This window comes from Zerene cesonia, chromosome 11, assembly GCF_012273895.1.
Source record: "Zerene cesonia ecotype Mississippi chromosome 11, Zerene_cesonia_1.1, whole genome shotgun sequence".
Lineage (NCBI taxonomy): Eukaryota > Metazoa > Arthropoda > Insecta > Lepidoptera > Pieridae > Zerene > Zerene cesonia.
The window spans coordinates 3098049-3118820 of record NC_052112.1 but is presented as its reverse complement, the minus strand read 5'-3'; the positions used below and the strand labels follow the sequence as shown (position 1 = coordinate 3118820).

Genomic DNA, 20772 nt, shown 5'->3' with positions numbered 1-20772 from the left:
ACATCACAAGCAATAATAATTATATTTATTTCAGACCAAATAGCATACGCCAGAAATTAGCTGCGTTACGTCTAGACAGCAAATCAAGGGGAGGCGGCGATGAAGAAGCCAATGATTCACAGCACACGTCTTATAATTAAACTGAATGCACAAATAGCTTATAAATAGCTTACTAATTAAAATAAGTAATTTTTTATTTAAAGTTTATAATAAAATAAACATAATTTATTTCCATAATTTTCTTTAGGTCACGTATAGAGCTAAAGATTGAAAAACAAAAAGAAATTTTTACTTGAGGCAATGTTGACAACGTTTAAATCGAATTAGGAAGGTTTTTTTATTAATGAGGCCTCTGAAGGGGAATTGCAAACATACAAATTTGTTATGTAATATTATGTTATCTGTGGAAATATTATGTAGGTACTCTACTAAGAGTTACGTACTGTAAATATCTATACCAAATATTATTTACTATAATCCGTTAATCAGAATAATACAAAAAGTAGAAGAAATGAGAAGAATATTTATATCGAAATTTAATGGATGTAAACTATAAGCCCTAATAAAATTAAATAAATTAAATAAGAATGATAATTAAGTTACGTCAATGTTAACATTGTTAAGAACAGTATTTGTTCATCAATGTATAACACTTTTATACTCCTCATTACATAATAAAAAATAATGAATGATTGTTTTACTGTAAATATTGTTCACAAGATTCAAACATAACAATTATTTAGAAAATATCGGATCAAAACTTAATCGTAAACTTAAGGCCGCTTTTAAGAGCACAACTACTTGTAGGGACGGGCTAAAATTTATCTAATCGCTGAATGAAAATTTATAGTAAAATTTATTGGATGCTTGACGCACATTTCATTACTAAGAAGAGGTAGAGATTATAGAGAGTGAGATAGAAAGAGCAAGGAAAAAATGAACATCTATTTTTACAAAATACAAATATAATGGACATTGAATTAAAAACAATATAGGAATATGCTAGCTGCACTTTTTTTAGAGAAACCACTCATAAACTATGTTGCTGTCATTTTAAACCAAAACTTCCAAACCTAAGATGTTTAATAGTAAGAAGGCATTAAAATTTGAACAGTGCCGGATTGAGTGATGTGGTGGCTGTAGTCTTTTCATTGGAGCAGAAATGTCATGAAGTTGAAATCACCAAATACTAGAAACAGAGAAACAACGAGTTAAATATTACCAGTAAAAATTATATGAATATTGCGATCAAGGGGTCGCCAGAACTTTCTGTTCTGACCTTCGGCCGACACTGCATTTAAAAATTAAACTTCGAAAAGTAATTGTGTCAGATCTATATAGATCAACAAACATATTATGTTTGTTTTGACAATTTTATCCTATTTAATATTAATATATTATATAATAGACGCGAAAGTTTGCGAGTGTGGTTGGATGGATGGATGCTTGGATATTTGTTACTCTTTCACGCGAAATTGGCTTATCGTATCTGTATGAAATTTGGTATAGAGACAGATTATAGTCAGGATAAGCACATAGGCTACTTTTCAGCCGAGATTCACGCGAGTGACACCGCGGGTTACAGCTAGTATAGGTAATTATAAGATTAGATTTCTTAAATACTCATAATGTTATAATAACATCCATAAATGTTTTTTACGCTGCACGCTCTTAGTGTGTAATGTAGTAATTTATAGTTTGTAAATACACAGAAAAATCTGTACCGTGTTAATCATAAATGTTTATATCTAGTCATGTTAACAAACTGACGTCTAAGACAAAAAGTGATGTAAAATAGATTTTTTGGTGTTAGCTTCATAGGAATTACTTACTTGTTAATAATAAATATTAACAGACGCGATGTTCGACATCTTTGAATATAAGTGCCATCCAGAAAATTGGTTATCTTCCTAGATTTTAAATTTTAATATAAACAAATTGCGATGCAAGAGAATTGAAGTTATTAATAGATACCTACAGTATTTTCTTGTACATAAATTTAATATTAAATACATTCATTTAAATAGGATTTATCTATATTTAAGTGCAAGTCTTATAATTGTTTCAAAATTATTATATTTACGTATCTGTATCATTAATGTGTCTATTACGTTAAAAGAGAACCAAAAGAAAAATATGTAAGTTTAAGTAGAATATTACATATAGGTAATCTTAAAAAAAATTGATAGGATATGTACGTATTACTAAAGTATGACAAATGCCAGTAAAACAAATTATATTTTGTAGACAAACCAAAGTCAAGGTATTTATTTGAATAGAACAATATTTCATACTATTTTTATTTCTAGAGGACGTTTAATATTCCATATCTTATAATTCAAGGTCCTACATAGCGCTTGATCTACTGATCATTTATAGCGTTTTGATGTTCACTGTGTGAAGTAAAAACTTCCTTCTTTCGAAAAGGGGCAATTTTATTTCTAAAAGAACGGCAACACTAACGGCTAATTGGCGGTGGGCATCACTTTCTATCAGGTAAACCGCCTGAAAGTTTACGGGGCCAGGAAAGAACTAAGGTTCGCCAAAAAACTTCTCACTCACTCAACATATACAGAGAACAACTTAGATAATTTTATTTATTTAGTCTATGGGCTTAAATTTTTATGCTGTAGATTCTTAAACGCAATATAAAATAACTGGTGTACCTATGCATATTATATTACTAGCCAGTCAAAAAGAAACCCACAACACAGTTTATTGAAATTAACATTTGGTATGGTATGGATAGCGGTCAGACTGATAGCTAAAAATTGAAATTGTCCAAAATGGCTAATATAAAAAATACTACCACTAATAAGTATACATAAGTCTACAGAAAATTGGTATTAAATTCCAGCTTCTATCTTTAAATGTTTATTCGTCTATCTATAATCTAGAATAAAAAGAAAAAATGTACAAAATGTGTGCAAATTTTAAATACCTCCATTAAATGTATTATATTCATCTAAATGTTTTATATTTTTAAGGAGAAAAGATTATTTTTTATTGTTGTAATAGCGTGAGTAGGCCTACCGATATGTAATCCAAAATTGAATCTCAGTAGTACATGACAAAGATATTATTTTGGGTGTTGTTATATTAGTAGCTATGGTCTATGAAATTGATGTTTGAAATGAAAGGTCTCTTAATGGAGTCTAGTTAATGTTATCAGAATACTTTTGATTGCGATTGGTGGCAGTCTACCACTTATAGCAAGTAATATTAGAATTAGTATACTATTATTGAAATATTCATAATGTTGAAATGTTCCCAAATTATATGTAGCTAAATATTATGTAGAAAAATTGTTATTTTCATTGAAGTTTAAATGAAATAAATGTCTGTTCTATAAATTAATTGTTTTATTTTATTACAACATATGATTCATACAATTCATCTAAATGTACATGTTAAAGTATACAAAAGTATATCCTATAATAACTTAGGTTGTTGCTTTAAAACTGTTATATCCAAAAATTTTGGTATTTCTTGTTGCGGCTTTGGTGGTGGTTGGCTATGTGCTATGTGGTTACCTAAAAACAAATTTTAAATAAATATAGTTGCCATGTATAAAAACTGAGGAAGTTAAAGTCTTTTATATTGTTTCTGACTTTAAATACAACTAAAATTTTAAAAATTAATAATTGGCTACCACTATTAAACAAACTTTTACTTTAACTAATAATGAAAAAAACGATCTTGACTATAATCAATATCAATACAATTATAACATGTCACAAATCAACAATAATTGTTTTTAAAATAAGACAACTACTAAACAATAATAATGTTTACCCTGTAGTAATTTATGCCTTTCCATGTAATTTTTCGTAGCAAAAGACATCTCAGCAGATGCCGTGGGCTTGTTTGTGGCAACTTTGGCTTGCTGGCCATTTTGAAGGTATTTTGCAGCTAACTGGTTCATTTTTAAACTCGTATCAGTAGTAGCATTCGTCATTTGGGGTGGCTGCATTTGTATTGGGTTCTCTCCAAATGTCACTCTGAAAAATTATTGACTTTTCTTTAAGTTTAGTGAAACAGATCAACCCTAACAAGGAGACTTTCTTGAATAAAAGCTAACCATTTAGTTTGCACTTCACAATTGAATTTAATTTGTGTATTTATTAGTTTATTATTTTATAATTTGTAAAAATGCAAACCTTTTAGTCACACTGACATTTGTTTTGTCAATTTGCATTAAACATTTCTGTCTTGCATTTCTGTAGAGAGCACTGGCTGAGGAAGGCATATCAGAATCTTGTAGCATCCCATTCACTCGCGTCTATAAGTATTAGGTTATGGTGAGAAATTATAAAAATAATATTATCATTACACAGTTAACCAACTAAATGGCAAATGAGCCACATCTAAAACACAAAAGAAACACTTATTAACTCAAAATTTCTATGAAATTAACTCAAATTATTACTGCTTAAAATGTTGCTTGTAAAGTTGATAAAACAATGAGCAATTTTTTTTTAAACTTGTACATAGCATGTAGCAAAAAATGATAGCTATGTTTTGTATATAATGTTATTGCTGAGATTTTAAATTATAACTAAATTAAAGTAAATGTTTTTTTCTCACCATTACTTTATTATAATAAGTCCAGCCAACATTGGACGGATCATCACTTTCTGTGTCTGAGCTGAAAAAAAGACATCTGTGATTAATAAGACAATTTAATAAGTCAATGGATGAACAACTGTATTAATTGGCATGCAGAATAATTCCTAAAGAGCTGGTTAATATAATTAAAAAATTAATTTAATTCAATTTAAAGCCTATTTATAAATATATTTTATCATGTAATACAAGCACATGCTACTTAAATCAATTTTAGAATTGTGTATAGAATATTTCAACTTACTCGCTATAATCTTTAACATCTAAATACATGCTTTGTTCTGGAGACATCATAGGGGTAGTAGCGTTATCCACTTGGACATTGTACAAACTGAGCTCATTAAAAGTTTTGTCCTCAAAACCAGTATTCCTTGTCATTTCATCATTATTGTGAGTAGAATTATGAACAGAAGAATTTGTATCATTTTTCTTACTTATACCATCTAAAAAATTAATATTAACAGGCTGCGCTTTAGACACAACTTCTTTTATACTTATTTGTGATCTATTGCATTGTATCTGCGCTTCACTTTGCTTTATTACTTCTTTATTGATAACTGTAGATGTTCGGACCATTTCAAAGCTAGTCATAACACCAATTGATATTTTATGTTCTTCACTATCTACTGATTTTAAAGTAACATGTTCGGTTACGTAGTTTTGGAGAGGTGGATTAGGTTGGTTATTCTCTTTTCTATTTACAGCTATGAATTTATCGACCTTCTCTTGTAATAATTGTAATTGTTCATTTTGTAACTTTATTATTTTATATAAATCTGTAACAGTGGGTTCTCTCTTTTCCTTAACAATTGTGTTTTGTTGTTCTAAGTCTAAACACTCAGATCTTTTACTCTGTTCATATTTTTCTAAGGCCCAGTTCTTTTTGTCAACTGAATTATTGGGTAATTTGTTCTGGCAATTGCACTTGGGCTGTGGAGGTACAATTTGCATGTTATAGTTACTATGAGGGCATATTCCGGCATCAGGAGATCTGCAACAGAATTGATTGACTTGATTCTCCTCTCTATATTTTGTACAAGCCTGCATCAATTGGTAAGGTGCACTTATTTTAACACAGTGATGACATTTGCAATAATTATCATTTAGTGCCACAACACAGGTTTCTTGTTCTGCTTGGGGAATTATGTTATTTTTATGTAAACTTCCTAACTTCATTATTTCAGCTTTCTTTACTAATGGATTATTCTCTTTTTCTAAACTTAATTTATTTACTTGCTCACATAGGGGATATACTTCCTTTAATTTCCCAAGTTGTTCTCTTTTTAAAAAGAAGTCGTCACCTTTTCTAAGAACATTTGGAGGTTCCAAATTTGTTTTGTTCGTCAAATTTTTATTTAGTATGTTTGGTACGTTAAGACACGCGTCAACTGTTACATCGGAAAATATTTTGAGGGGTTGTTTCCGTGGCTCCTGGCAAGTATAATCCAACACGCTCAAATCAAGATCACTTGAAGGAGCTTGCTGATTTCCAACCGTTGGGAAGTTCACTGATGTTAAGGTCTTTTTCACTGTGGCGTACGGTGAACTATTCCCGAATTCAAATCTTTGTATCGGGTCATTGGAATACGGCAACAAGCGAGGCCCGTCATCGAACCTTTGAAAAGATGGTATGGATTTTATCCCTTTGTCTATGTAAGGTCGAGGAGAATGGCAATCTGTTTCATAATTCATTATATTTGTATCTCGCACCTTTAAAGGGGTTTCAAACCGCACTCTCTTCATAGGTAAAGATAAGTTTATATATAATTCATGCAGTCAGAAACACTCACTAGCAATGCTAAATAAAATTAATACAACTTTTTAGCGCAAAACTGAATACTCCAAAGCGTTTCGGTTGTAAATTCAAACATTCAAAAACTATCTGTCGATTATGACAGTGACGCGACAACTGTCACTATCAAATATGGATACCAACTTTTTTAAAGATTTAATGGCTTAGTTACGAAGTTAATAATAATAAACATTTATTTGAATACAAGTTTTTTTACGTTATAGCGTAAGTAGACATGATTATATAATGTACTATGCATCATAGCTTATAGCTACCTATTATGTGGAAACTGTGGGAGGTTGTTTATGGACCATCGTCCATACTCGTTTCACTATCCAGTAATAGTACACGTTTCACTATACAGTAGTATGACCACTATTACAGTTTAGTCTAGTCCTATGCTTACAGTACCGGTATTATTTTTTTATACTACTTTTTGGCATAGAGTATGTGTCAACATGGTAACAACTGTCAACTGTCTATTATTGTCAAATAACATTAAACATTCTTGTAATCTGTAATTCTCACACTTTCTATATAATATGGAAGTAATTCTGTAGATCGTCATTTCTGTAGAGTTTTAGTACTAACTTTTACGATAAGATTTAACATAAATATTTTTTAATTAATTGATAAAATGAATCGGGGTACAATCAGTCTTTATAAACCCCTGACAATAATCAGTAGGTCAAAAGGTTATAAACATCCAGGTGGAATTCGTTATCCTGGAGGTATTGTTTATTTTCCTAGGTAATTTTCAATCACTTTTAATGTCTGCTAATAATATGAAAATTATAAAAAAATTAATTGATTACTATAGTGATATTTAATAACACAAAATATGAAATGTATATTTATCATTACTTCAATATAAATGATTTTTTATTTTTGCAGAGATCCAAATTACGTAGAACCCGATGTGAAACCTTCCAAATTATTCAGAATAGAGCAAATCAAAACCACAAAGCACCTTCCTTATTGGGAAAGGAATATCCTTGAGAGTCTTAAACTAAAAGGCATTGTGAGTTATGTAGTGTTTCAACAATAAATATATAAACTATTTTGTATATGTTTATATCTATATTTCATATATTTTTATTGTAAAATTAAAAATAGCTCATCTATTCAATTTCATCAATCAATTATGATCAAATCCATACCAAACCCAGTACAAATTAAATTTTCAATAGAATTAATTTTATTAACTCTCAACAATGTATGTGTCTGGCATTTAAACATATAGTATAGATTATATTGATACTTGGCTGCCGATTTCATAATTCTATATACAGTCAAAATCTGTTATAATGACATCAAAGGGACTTCTCATATTAAGTCGTAAAAACCTATTGTCGTAATAGCCGATGATGTTCTTATGTTGATAATTCAGCTGGGACCCTAGATTTTGGTCATTTTAACCGATATGTTGTTATAAATGATGTTGTTGTAAACAGTTTTGACTGTATATAACAAATCCTATTCTTCAATCCTGTTTGCCTGTTTTCTAAGTCTCCCCAAAGGAAAAGATAAATAAACATTTGAAATACAGTAAAATCCTGTATATCTAAAATGATCGCAACGGGGATTATCCCTTTTGTATATACTATATTTTATTTAATATGTTTTGGCTGCATCAATTTTGTTATGATAAAAAGGTAACAAAGTGTGATTGAATGATAAAACCTACAAGCCAATGCTGAATAACAAAATTCATTTAATGTTTTCATTCGGAATCTGAGAAAATCTGCTATTATTATATTACCATCTCTTTCACACAAAATAAACATAAAATTATTATTTCGGATGAAGTAGATTTCTGATAAATGGGAGTTTACTTTGTGTTTATATCCCAAATGAAGGTAAGAAAGTTTTTTCTTTCAACTTAATTAATCATTTTTTCCAGAACCAAGTTACAATTGTTAAAAATGCTCCTGAAATGAATGCAATGTTATGGAAAATTAAACATCTTATTAAAATCACCCCAATCACATTTCCATATGGAGAACCCACAAAAGAAGATATTCAACATACAGTTTTAAAAGAAAATGGAGAATGCATCGTCACAAAGACTATCAAACCAGATGAAAGCCAAGTAAAAGCATTTGAAGAATTTGAGAAAAATCCAAAGAAAATGGATTCCACTACAATTAAAAGGGATTCTAGACTCAAATGGAATAATGCATTCTCTGGCGGTTTCTAAAACTTATTTGTATTGTAAATAAATAGATGTATAGATAATAAATAAATCTTTTATTTTCTCTACATTGCCTGACATAATCAACAAAAAAGTGTACAACTTCTTATTCTAATCAATAAGTTTATTTTTCCTCTTAAATAATAAATAATTCAAATGCTCAGGTGTCTTAAAATAATTTTCCAAGAGAATTCCATGCTTCTTACCAAGATCATATCTTGCATTACCCCATGATACTACAAATGTAGGACTCAACTTTTTAAAATCATTCAAATGGAATTTGTGTTTGAATGTATAATTGTACCAGTGCCCTCTGAAAACAGCTACATAGTTATCATCATTTTGATATAATCGTAGAACATATTTATTAAGCAAAACTTTGATTGCAATATGAAAAAGAAAGAATGAAGTCAGATATACAATGAATTCAGTTGCATTGTTAGCGACTATAATGCCGTCTCCCCAAATCAATGGATCATTTATTGCTTCATAATCAAACACAAATGTTGTATAATATAATGCAGAAGTTGCTATAATACTTGATGATAGTGTCAAATATGCGGATGTGAAGTTAATTGCATTATCCATTGGAGCTTTATAGACAAGTTCCCAATTTTTAGACATTCCATCTGTCTCCCTCCATTTATCTTGAATTTCTAAAAATCTCGCCGGGTGGTGGGAACTGTATTTCAGATGGCAAAGTTTTGAGATCGGTTGATGTTGATGTATACTCTTCAGTAATCTTAAAACATTCATTCTAGATTCTTACATATACACTTCAATTTATAATCACAATCAGAGTTTATTATTTTCAATTTCCATTGGTTGATGATTATAAAATTCAATTAGAGGTTATTATGATTTTCTGTCAAATTCAATCAGTGTTGCCAACCTCAAAGAACTAAAAAACAACAACTCGACTAAAAAAAACGGTAGAAAGCGGTAGGTAAAGAAAAAAAGGCTAATTTCATAATTTTGCTCATATAATTAAATAATAAACAACTTTTTTAGTTACTAGAACTCACATAAATTGATATATTTATAATCACAGCAACATAAAAGAAAGTAAAATTATTTTTCAGTTTCATTTTCAATTGCCTCATCTTCAATATTTTCACACTCATTTTTATTTTTAAAATCATACATGTTTTTATTGAATTTCTTCATGTGCTTTTCTGTAGCTTCAAAGAATAGCAATCAGTTATTTAGGATTTAGTGTGTAATACTCCTTTAATAGTTGTAGTCGATATTCTATTGCGTAGTTTGGTTTTCATTATATTTATATATAAAATATTCCACTATTTTGCCATACAACGCTGTTGCTGTACCATCTACGATTGGTATTAAAGTCAGAAATCTATCTTCAACGCTGAAATCTTATTTTACTATTCTAGCGACAAGCGCTAAATGTTTTATCGTGGATTTATCTGTGCTTTCGTCAACAAGTAAGCAAAGCAAATGTTCTGTAACATCTGTATTATATTTTCTTCAGCTGTCTGCCCAGTTACATTAACAATAATAGCTCTAGCTTTTGTGTGGCTTATAGATAATTGTTCGGCAATTTTCGAATCTGGATATACAGCGGAAATCAATTTATTCAAATGAGATGCTATGTTAAAAGACAGATTATGCTCAGCAATAAAGCAGGCCATTTTTACTTCACCCGCTTTAGCTGCAATTTTTATATCTTGTGAATTGGAACCTGAGGTAAACATTGATGTCAGTTTTTTTGTTTTTGTAACTTCAAACTATTCTTCGCGTGTTTGGTTGAATCTTTGTGTCGTAACAGTTCGTGTATACCACATTTTCTGTCGCAATTACACGCAGAACAAAAGAAATCTCACCTTTAGTGCTTTTCTTTAACCAGCCTCTGAACCTATCATCTTTTAACCACGAATTTACGAATTTTTCTTCTTAGGAGGACTTTTGCCAGTCGATGAATCACTACTCATTTTATCAAAAACTTTGCAATTATTATTTTTTCGAAATAGACGCCGCAATTCAAAGAAACTGTTCAAGGTGTTGTGACCATTGACTATAAAACAATACCTACGTTACGCAATACAAGAGGCGTGTTGCTGTTATTGGTAAATAGGGATTTCCCCGCGCATAAAAATATAAAGAAGATATTGCCATATAGTATCAATGCGTTTTATTACGTAGTGGTTTGTCATTGCGTAGTGGTTATCGAAAAATGTTTGCATAGTAGTGTATTAGGTGGCGCTGAACGCGAAAAACAGTAGAAAATAGGAATGAAACAGAAAACATGGTCATCAATGTGAAAACAGCAAATCTACTGTTAAAACAGTAGTGTTGGTAACACTAATTATTCAGTCCATAGAGCATAATAGAGTATATAGATTATAGGAAAACAGGTAGAGCCAAAGAGTAGTATAATATGGGTAGAGCTAGACTAGTAGACTAGCCACTAGAGTTCGCTAAGTTCGAGTCGCTATGAAATAAGTCTCAGAGGCGGTCGCAAATAAGATTTAAAAAGGCTATAAATATAGCACATCATTCTTTATTTATTTATTAACAACAAAAACCCCTTGGTACAGTGGTTAACGCGTGAGCGTAGAACCGAGGGGCCTTGAGTTCAATACCCGGTGGGGATGCACAAATGAAAAATAAATGTCTCGGACTGTCCATAAAGAAAATCGGTCAGTGAAACAAATGTATATCATCTGCCCCATACCCCAGTACACAGTACAGGGACACGGGACTTCACTTTACTATGTCATCCAGTGAAGTTACAGCTTTCTAACGGTGAAACAATTTTTGTAATTGATTCTTTGGTTTTTGCGTGAAAAAACGAAAATACACAAGTTTTCTCTTCATAATGCTAATGAAGATAACGAAAACATTCAGATTCGCAATTCTCACAACTAATAGTCAATGAATACTTATGATCAATTGTCTAAACTTAAATCCTTGTAAACACGAAATGATTTCTTATTTTACGACTCAAATACAAAAAACTTTTAATTTTTTACATAATATAGTAACACATAGATCGCTAAAACGTTAAAATATGCGCTAAAATCTAAAGGGTCCCGAGATGTAAACAAGCACTGTATATAGCATGTGTACACGCAGTTTGTTCGCTTAGATACAAGCCTATCAATATGTGGGAGTCGAGCAGGCTTCGGCACTAATTGGGCCAGCTCACTCCAGGTATGTACTACACCCCCACAGAAAACCGGCATGAAATAGTTGTTTGCAAAGAGTAGTATAATAGTACGGGTTGCTTGCCACTGTGTTTTCGTACGGTGAGTGGGTGAGACCTCGATCCGTTTACTTTCCCTCACCCGTCCCAGTCCATACCTTCTTTCGAATCGTTAATAGTTTCCTTTTCCCTTACCCGAGGAAAAAGGAACGCTTCCCTTAAAATCGGGCAGCGCATCCGCAGAAGCACCTCTGCAAAGGAACAGAAATATAATTGAAATGCCTGTTTTCCGGCTTAACAAAATCATTTATGGGACAAGGCATATGCATAAGGCTCATAGTAGTAAATCGTTTACTAGTGCTAAATTCAAAAACTATATTAAAAAAATCAGAGAGTCTACAATAGCATTAATGTATATATGGACGAGAAAAATCTATGGAATGTTGTCGCTTAAGAACCACAGGACAGCTTTTTGAAACCATTATTTAGGACACATATTATCCATGTATTAAAATGTTAAATTGACATTATTGGAAAAGGGCTACTATACTAACTACAGAGTTACTTGTCGGCTCTTCTCTGTAGAAACTGCTCTCTGTACCGGTGGTAAATGTTTCAACTGTGTTATGACGATTCAAAAATGCTTCTATATGAAGTATAATGAAATAAATATTTGAGTTTGAATGTTCATATGATCGCTTACCAACAGGCGAACCACCAGCTCAGTTGCCCGCTGACATAATAAAAGGCTGATGATCCCTGGCAAATTCAATATCCTTTTCGCACAGAAAAGTGTGAGCGAGTTTTAATTTGATTTAAGAGTCGAATCTAACTCTGAAATACAAATTCTTTGCAGTTGTACAAACTTTCTAACATTTTTTTTTTTTCAATAATTCCTAACATAACTAGCAAAAGATGGATCTTGATTTTATTGTTTCACAACTCATAAAGAATATTCCTACACATGTAATATATACAATAATATAAATTTCATAGCCTTACTTTAATTATGTTTTCAAATTTATTTTGTAATAAATTAAAAAGACAAACATTTTACAAGGATTATAAAAGAATTGATCATTCAGTACGGGTAGTTTACTACTGCTATAAAATTTATGAAGGCCTCTTCTAGTTATAGGCCTAATATTAATTTTTTCATTTTTGGGTTTGCGATCCATTCAAAAACTGCGTTCTGTTGTACCCATGTTATATTTTGTGTTAAAATTTTCCCTACTATTTCAGCTGGGGAAATTTCTGGATATCTGGATAAGGAAATCATAATACGCCTTTATTTCGCAAATAAATAAAAATTTTTAAATATCCCAGATGTGAAAAACCTAAACGTGTTAAACAATATTCACATTTAACAACTTTTCTTATCAGACTTACAACAAATCACACAAACCGTGCAACACCTTTTGATTGATTGTGTATTTTACAGCAATGAGAAACGTACTTGTCAATTACCAAATTCATTATCAGAATGACTGAATCATAAAGGAAGCGGAAAAATCTTTAAGTTCCTAAAATTGATAAAAACTGATTCGCTAATTTAAGCATTCTAGTATAATTGCGAATTTTTATAGTGGTCGCTAATGACCTCGATGTTAAAAAGCGACCTAAAATAAATAAATAAAAAAAAAAATCACACAACTTTTTCATTACCATATCAAAAGTATATATACCTTAAATCTAATTCGACTCCAAGTTCATATTAAATTTGTATTTTGTTCGTACTGCATTTGTACTACGTATTCCAGTTTCAAAACATTATTGTCATTTTAACGACGATGCGAGCCCACCCCTTACATGACTTCGTTATAGGAAATGAAACAAATTATAATAAAAAACCGCTTTATTTTGTTACAGCAATTCGTTCTTCATAATCTATTCTTGGAAATAAAGAAATTTTATTTTATAAACTATAAAACAAATCAAATTGTAACGAATATAAATAGGTAATTAGGTAACAATAAAATCAATTTCATTAAAAATTTTATGACATTTAAAAATTGTGGTAATATTTAATTAAAAAATAAAAAATTATAGATATAACATACATCCAATACCACTAGTAATGCGCTTTATAAAAGTATAAAACTGTGAATGATTTGTTGAGATCTCATTAAGCTATATATAAATATATTTTCTAACACTAGTATAGACTAAATGTTAAAACTTTCTGATCTGATTTTTACATTTTGATAGAACTTGTTTGCAAATATATATTAATAATAATAATAATATTAAACATGGAAGCGTTTAATAAAATTACCAAGTGCATGGATGATCAGGTGGTACACTAAGCTTGTTTTTTATTTAGAGATTGTCGCTGCACATTTCGAGATAGCTGAATTGCGAAATATGTCACTTGTCCAGTTCTGTAGGTAATAATATATATTTTTTTCTAAGCTAATAGAATGATATTGATGTTTTTAATTTTTTGTTCCATTTCACTTCATTTTATATTTATACTAGAACTGAATTGCGAAATATGTCACTTGTCCAGTTCTGTAGCTAATAATATGTATTTTTTTTCTAAGCTAATAGAATGATATTGACGTTTTTAATTTTTTGTTCCATTTCACTTCATTTTATATATACTAGCGATCGGCCCCGGCTTCAGCCATTGTACCTTTTTCTCTCCATAAGAACCTTCCTTGTGCCTTAACAAAAATGTTCATAAAAATTGCCGAACTGGTCGAGCCGTTCTCGAGCTTCGCTTGGCACCACATTTGGCGATTCACTTTAATAAATATAGATGAAGTGCCTATACACAATGCACGCTTAAATAAATAATAAAAACTTGCTCAATTGATTACTTTTATACATAGTAATTTGCACACTTGTGATGTCAACAATTACATTAAACATGATCAAAAATCACAGCATGCTTCTTATACTATAGTCTGTTACTTAATATACATAAACAAATACATATGAACTGATTTTGAAACTTTATATTGCTTGTGACATGTTTAAATATTACACATAAACATATAAATATCTCATAAAATAAAAATATATACATATTTCATTCTGTTCCATTTACAGAGCCTGATATATTTTTTAATACAGGAGTTGCACTAACTGTTTTATTATTGGAATCGTTTTTGCGTTCTATAGGCTTTGATAATAAGTATTGAGCAAATAAGTCTCTCTTCATATCATGTTTTGATGCACGACTAGTACTGTTAATAGATTTTTGTACTATGTTTATTGGCTTCTTGTCCACTTTCACTTTTTTTGGTTTAGGATTATCATAAAATGTATTCGTTGAATTTAATCTGTTTTTTCTAAGACTCTTCGGTATTGCATTCGATTTTAGTTTCACCAGCGTCGTATTTACAACCGAACAATCAATTTGCATGAGTGTTACATGATCACTTAATATAGAATCTGAAAAAGATATATTGAATATAATACAAAAGCAAAGAAGGTCCAATATAACATGAAACATGTTATAATTTAATAAATAGCATAAAGGGATAAATTGAATTCAACACTGAAAACTGCATGAAATTGTATGAGCCATTTTAGCCTTTTACTTGTTAGCAACTAGCAAGGGAGTAATAAAAAATTATTTCTTTTTCACATCCTTAGTATCCTTAAAAAATTTATAAAGTTTGTTTAGGTATATCGTGTTGTAACACAATATTGTCAAAAGTTATAGACAATAACAGTGGTGGTTCAGTGGTTAGGACGAATAGAATACAGTCCAATACCGGACAAGCGTGCCAGAAATAAATTGATTTTTCAATTTATCTGCACATTATCCACATCATCACTGCTCAAAAGGGTGAAAGAATACATTTTCACGAAACCAGAATGTCCAAGAATCAAAAGCTCGACGACATGACGTGATGTCATCCAACCTGCATTTGGCCAGTGTGGTGGACTATGGCTGGAACCATTACAGGAGGCCCATGTCCCTTGTGACATTATAATTATATTATAAGCTGATGATGACAAAATTCCATATATATTTACCATTCCCAGACCGCGCTGGTAATATGAGCGCCATTTTTGGTGGCCTAGTAACATTGTGTGAAACAGCTGGGAGAAGCAAATGTTCTCCTTTACCAACGCCGACTACGTAAAACGTATCATCTCGCCTATGCAATGCTTGAAGCAAATCATTCCATTCACCAAAATCATTGACGTCATAATCATTCCTAGCTTTCCTAATGTGCTTATTATAAAGTTTCTCATAATATATTCCCGTATCGGCAAATTCGATATCTTTATCCGTTGTGAGAGATCTGCGTAATCTTCGCAAACGCGCCTTATCTCGTATATTTTTACCATTTTTACTTGCACTCGGAAAATCAACCAGATTGTTATCAAGGTTCAATTTATCGAATAGTTTATATGCTTCCAGTAATCCACCTAAAAAAATATTCAATATAAGTACTTATACTACTACTGACATTTGAAATTTTGTTTGGACTTGGAAAATATTAGTTCATACTTAAACGAAATTATTAAAATTTTATGATATATATGTTACGAGTTTTACAATACATAAAAAAATAACTGTTATTAACAAGAAACCAACCTAGTTCAAACCGTGAGAATTAGATCAAATTTAATGGTACTACATACCGCCCGTGTATTGGTAGGTATGTGGTACCATTAAATTTGATCTAGAAATTTTGAAAGAATAGAAAAAATTTGATCACGAGGCAGGATGAAAATTTTTTTTCTATTCTTTCAAAATTTCTAATTTATAAAGCATTTCAATGCTATAAAACTAAAAATTAAAATTTGATCTAGTTCTATCACCTTACGAATGAAAAATATCATCGAAATCGGTTCACCCAGCCAAAAGATCTGAGGTAACATAGGTAAAAAAAGAAAAATATTGTCACAAACGAATTTATAACTTAAATCATTCTTTGAAGTTCAAAAGTCCACTGACCATTAATATGTTCTTCATTAATGTAACTGCTTTTCCTTTTACTCCGCGTGTTGGTCCAGTTTAAGGTTTTCCCACCGCCAATCCAACGCTTCAATTCCCCAGCTATTCTTATACTTTCTGTTTGATTAATAAAGTCATTTACTGTACTGTTTTGACACTCAATGCCCTCTGAACTTCTATTTAATTGGTCGTAATCTACGAAAAGAAAACAGAACCGTAAAATATTTGAAAACCACAAGTGTGAATCGACTTTGTTATTAATTAACGGACCTATGGAAACATCATTTTTATTTTCTTCGGCCCATAGTAAATGTCTCGCGCTGACATGCGGCGATGTTGGCTCAATAAACGGCTTAGAATTCCAACTGCAACATAAACAAAAAATAGTTATAACACTTCAATCATTTTATTAAAACAAAACTAATCATCATATTCTTTAACCAACCCCAATATATTCCAATTCAATGATACCATAAAAACCATTGCAAAAATAACTGCTATGTTCTTTTTAGGTATCAAAAGCGATGTATCAAGCTTGGGTATCTGGAAAGAAAGAAGAAACAATTTAAATTTTTTAATGGATATTATTGAATAAATTAAAATAAAAAGTAATGATAAATATCTTACCTTTCGACTTTTGCCATTAGATTCCAATTGATTTTTAAGTATTTTATTTTCTAATCGCAATCTTGCAATTTCTTGATGCGCCTCTAATAATTGCTGTTCTAATGCAGTAACATACTCTTTCTTTTTTTGTCGTGACTGACAAGCGGATTCTCTGAAATAATAATATAAACCGTAGTAAGTTCCGCATGTCAACAAAGGATCCGCGTGAAATAACGGCACGAAAATATATATATACACACACACACACATACATACATACACTTGCACACACACATATACGTACACTTACACACACCTCAAACAGTTTATTTCATTATTTGTTTAGTTTATTTCATTTTCTTCTGTATTATATCCAAGTTTAATTTATGCCTTTATGCTTACCAAATGGCTTTTATGCTGTGAAATTAGCTTAGAGCCAAGGTCTTTCTGGGTAACCTGTATTTAAGGAAATACAGGTACCCAGGAACATTGTTAGACAAACATTGGCTTGAATGGATTGTTTTAATAGCCTTTTTTATATTTTGACATAACTATAAATTGTAACTGTTGCAAAAAAAATAATTATTATATACAATGCTAATGTGTATCATGGGTATTTTTCCCCCACCCTTCCCATTCTATTATATTCCTGTTGTTAAACCTTTCCTTAAAATTTTACATTTGCAGAGTTTATATTTGTATAATACATTAATACATATTTAAAAGTGTGGTTATCATAAAAGTATTCAAATAATTGTTTTAAATATAAAAAATATTCATTTTGACAACTTTTCAGCATATTTTAATTTTACTGTTGCTATGGAGCTGCATAAAAAAAAATCTCCAGATCAACATACAAAAGAAATCTTCTTGAGTTATGTAGAGTATATTTAATACTGATTTTACCTTGTAGGACTTACCTATTTTTAATCATTCTTTGTTGCTTTTTTATTGCTTTCACTTCAGCCTCACTCAACTGTGGCATGTCCAACAAAGAATTAACAGAAGTTTTATCAATAACCGTTTCTCCATGAGAGAGTTTAGGATTTAGCACAATATTACTTTGTAGTGAAGACTGAAAAAAATCGTTTTTAAGTTATACATCCATTTCATTTAAATGTAACTAGTAAATTTGGTTTCCATTTTATTTGCTTATTTCATATCTTCACTCGATTAGCAATTCCAAGGTTCTAGACACATGTCCAACTTAAATAAAAAATATGGCAAATTTATTGTACTATTACATTACAGACACACACACTTTAAAAATAAAAGGAAGATTTCCTTACCTTAATTTGATAACCATTTGAGCACTGGGTTTTTTGCAAATTTTGTGGTGGAGGCGAATATGTAATCTTATTCTTATTTAAATTTTGTGGTATTATAACAATTGGCTTTGTAACACTATTTAATATGTTTTGTACTTTATTTTTATTCAAAAACAATTGATCCGTGTCTTCCTTCTGTGTTATATTAATGAAATTCTCATTGACAACTCTAAAGTAAGAGTCATGGAGGTTGTGTGCTAAAAAGAGAAGCTATTAAGTATGGATGTATACAAAATTATTAAGAAATTATATAAATTATATCTACCTTCAATCCTTGGTGATAATGAAGATATTATTCTGCTTGGTTCAAAGTCATTTTCCGTCTTAACAACCTGTAATATGGTATATTTGGTATTAGAAACTTACATTAAAATTTCATACATTGGAAGTAAAAATTTACCTTTATAACACCATTTTCAATAGCCATAACAGGTCCTTTTCTCTCCACTTCATGGTTTGATGGAATTATGTTAGGTTCATATTTAATACTGTCTGAAACAAAAAATGACTTACAGTTGTTTCAATCAATTTTATGGTATCTTTTTGTCAATAAAGTGAATTGAGTTTCAATTATACCTGTTTTTTGTAAAAACTGATCCACTTCTTCCGGTTTCAACTGATAAATTGCTTCATTATCATTGCCAGATAACCAGTCACATGGAGATTGTGAGGACTGTCTTGCTGAGGTACTGGAGCTACTGTAACACCAGTGCTACTTGAGACTCAATAAAAAGTCTGATTGGATTCAAATTTGAAATTGTTACAAAAACAGTTGATTCTCACTTAATTTATTATATAAAAAATATATAATATGTATTGTTTGTTTATACACAAGAAATATAATCAATCAGGGTAATTGTAAAGGGTGGTAATTAGTAACAATTCTCAATAAACTTTTATCTATGTACAACAAACTTTTTTCAATGACAATATTTTCTTTTATAAAATATCTATGAAAATTATTTACAGTAGATTTTTAAACATTTTGCATATACAGAAAGAAAAATTAGGAAATTACCCCGATTCACCCTAAACTATGCCTACTTAAAAAATAAACACTTACTTTTTGGTATCATCTTCACTACTGGAGTCAGAGTTGCTGCTTTCAGCTGGTGATGATTTTATACTCAAAACTGGTGATACTGAAGGTATAAGACTGGGAGCTGCATCAGCTAAAATTTCACTTGGAGATGCATCCGCAGAATTCAAGAGTGATGACCATTGAAACTCAGTAAATTCTTCTAGGTAAAAATCATCTAAAAGTATATTTATTTATTTCATTTAAATATTCATAATTAAACTATATTATTATTGATAAACATATTAAGTTATATTTCTTTGAAGTTATCATTATACCTAATAAACTTTCTACGAGGTATTCTCATTGTATAAATAAAAACAAAATTTATGTACATAAAATGTTAAATTAATTATATAAATTTAAAATAATTGCCACGTAATTAATTACGTCTCTTAAAAACATCATAATTTAATTTTAGATTTCAATGACAAAGATCTTTATCGTAAAATGAAATAATGGAATTGCTTAGTGAAACATACATCCTTTCTAATTAACAAAGCGGTATAATGCAGTACTGGTATTGCTTGTATTTAAATATTTGCACCACCAGTTTTTGCTATAAGAATTATTAGCCTTCACGTTATTGCACCGCTTTTCATAATCAGCCGGACATTGTTTACGAAAATTTAATGCATTACTAACCGTATAGGTTGTCTTTGTCGTTAGCGAGGATGTCTGTATCCATTAGGAAAGATTAAAACTTTCAGAAAAAGTAATGCCTTTTATCTGCGTTAATTTATTAATTGCAATACGCAGTTTTAAACATTATAATAAACCACATGCGTTACTTATTTACTTTTGATCACTGGCATGACAAATTAACAATACAAATTTCGGAGTGACATATGATGACAGAATTTACAAATGACAAAATTGTCAATGTTAGATTTTGGCATATTATGATAAAGGCACAATATGTAAGGTTTAAAATTCTTGATATAAATAATTATGAATGTTTATAGTTAAAACAATTAAGATTATTCTGAAGATTTTGTGAATCTTTCAGTTTAACTCTCTGTCCTCTACTATTCAAATAATCAACGTTAATAGACAGGATA

General features: G+C 30.3%; 5 protein-coding genes across 10 annotated transcripts in view; 2 read left to right on the top strand and 3 right to left on the bottom strand.

Annotated features, from left to right (window-relative positions):
* The window catches only part of LOC119830246 (GTPase-activating Rap/Ran-GAP domain-like protein 3), a 114996-nt gene extending 114504 nt beyond the window's left edge, over positions 1–492 (top strand). For all 4 annotated transcript variants that reach the window (XM_038353185.1, XM_038353187.1, XM_038353186.1 and 1 more), the window contains one exon: positions 35–492. In XM_038353185.1, the coding sequence (XP_038209113.1) occupies positions 35–140 (106 nt within the window). In that variant the 3' untranslated portion in view covers positions 141–492. The remainder of the gene's footprint in view (positions 1–34) is intronic.
* Positions 493–3342: 2850 nt separating this feature from the next.
* On the bottom strand, positions 3343–6499 carry LOC119830083. Of its 2 annotated transcripts, XM_038352938.1 has the most exons (6): positions 6337–6499; positions 4871–5617; positions 4588–4648; positions 4161–4282; positions 3796–4001; positions 3343–3533 (listed from the first exon to the last, which is right to left on the bottom strand). In XM_038352938.1, exons 2-6 carry the CDS (start codon positions 5575–5577, stop codon positions 3433–3435), a joined length of 1197 nt encoding a protein of 398 aa, XP_038208866.1. In that variant the 5' UTR covers positions 5578–5617; positions 6337–6499; the 3' UTR covers positions 3343–3432. The 2 variants fall into 2 exon arrangements, with proteins under 2 accessions (XP_038208866.1, XP_038208865.1); XM_038352937.1 differs by having other exon boundaries at positions 4871–6499.
* Positions 6500–6894: 395 nt separating this feature from the next.
* On the top strand, positions 6895–8655 carry LOC119830085 (39S ribosomal protein L30, mitochondrial-like). The gene is made up of 3 exons (XM_038352941.1): positions 6895–7168; positions 7313–7439; positions 8322–8655. The coding sequence occupies exons 1-3, from the start codon at positions 7056–7058 to the stop codon at positions 8616–8618; spliced, it is 537 nt and encodes a 178-aa protein (XP_038208869.1). The 5' UTR covers positions 6895–7055; the 3' UTR covers positions 8619–8655.
* LOC119830084 lies at positions 8652–9489 on the bottom strand. Its single transcript, XM_038352940.1, has one exon. It carries the CDS (start codon positions 9366–9368, stop codon positions 8724–8726), a length of 645 nt encoding a protein of 214 aa, XP_038208868.1. The 5' UTR covers positions 9369–9489; the 3' UTR covers positions 8652–8723.
* A 4764-nt stretch (positions 9490–14253) lies between these two features.
* On the bottom strand, positions 14254–20553 carry LOC119830305 (cyclic AMP-dependent transcription factor ATF-6 alpha). 2 transcript variants are annotated; one of them, XM_038353266.1, is made up of 13 exons: positions 20357–20553; positions 19697–19889; positions 19210–19331; positions 19034–19125; positions 18899–18965; positions 18595–18830; positions 18226–18380; positions 17327–17477; positions 17145–17242; positions 16970–17064; positions 16700–16894; positions 15769–16167; positions 14254–15177 (listed from the first exon to the last, which is right to left on the bottom strand). In XM_038353266.1, exons 1-13 carry the CDS (start codon positions 20397–20399, stop codon positions 14813–14815), a joined length of 2211 nt encoding a protein of 736 aa, XP_038209194.1. In that variant the 5' UTR covers positions 20400–20553; the 3' UTR covers positions 14254–14812. The 2 variants fall into 2 exon arrangements, with proteins under 2 accessions (XP_038209194.1, XP_038209195.1); XM_038353267.1 differs by having other exon boundaries at positions 19210–19328.
* Between the last annotated feature and the right edge of the window lie 219 nt (positions 20554–20772).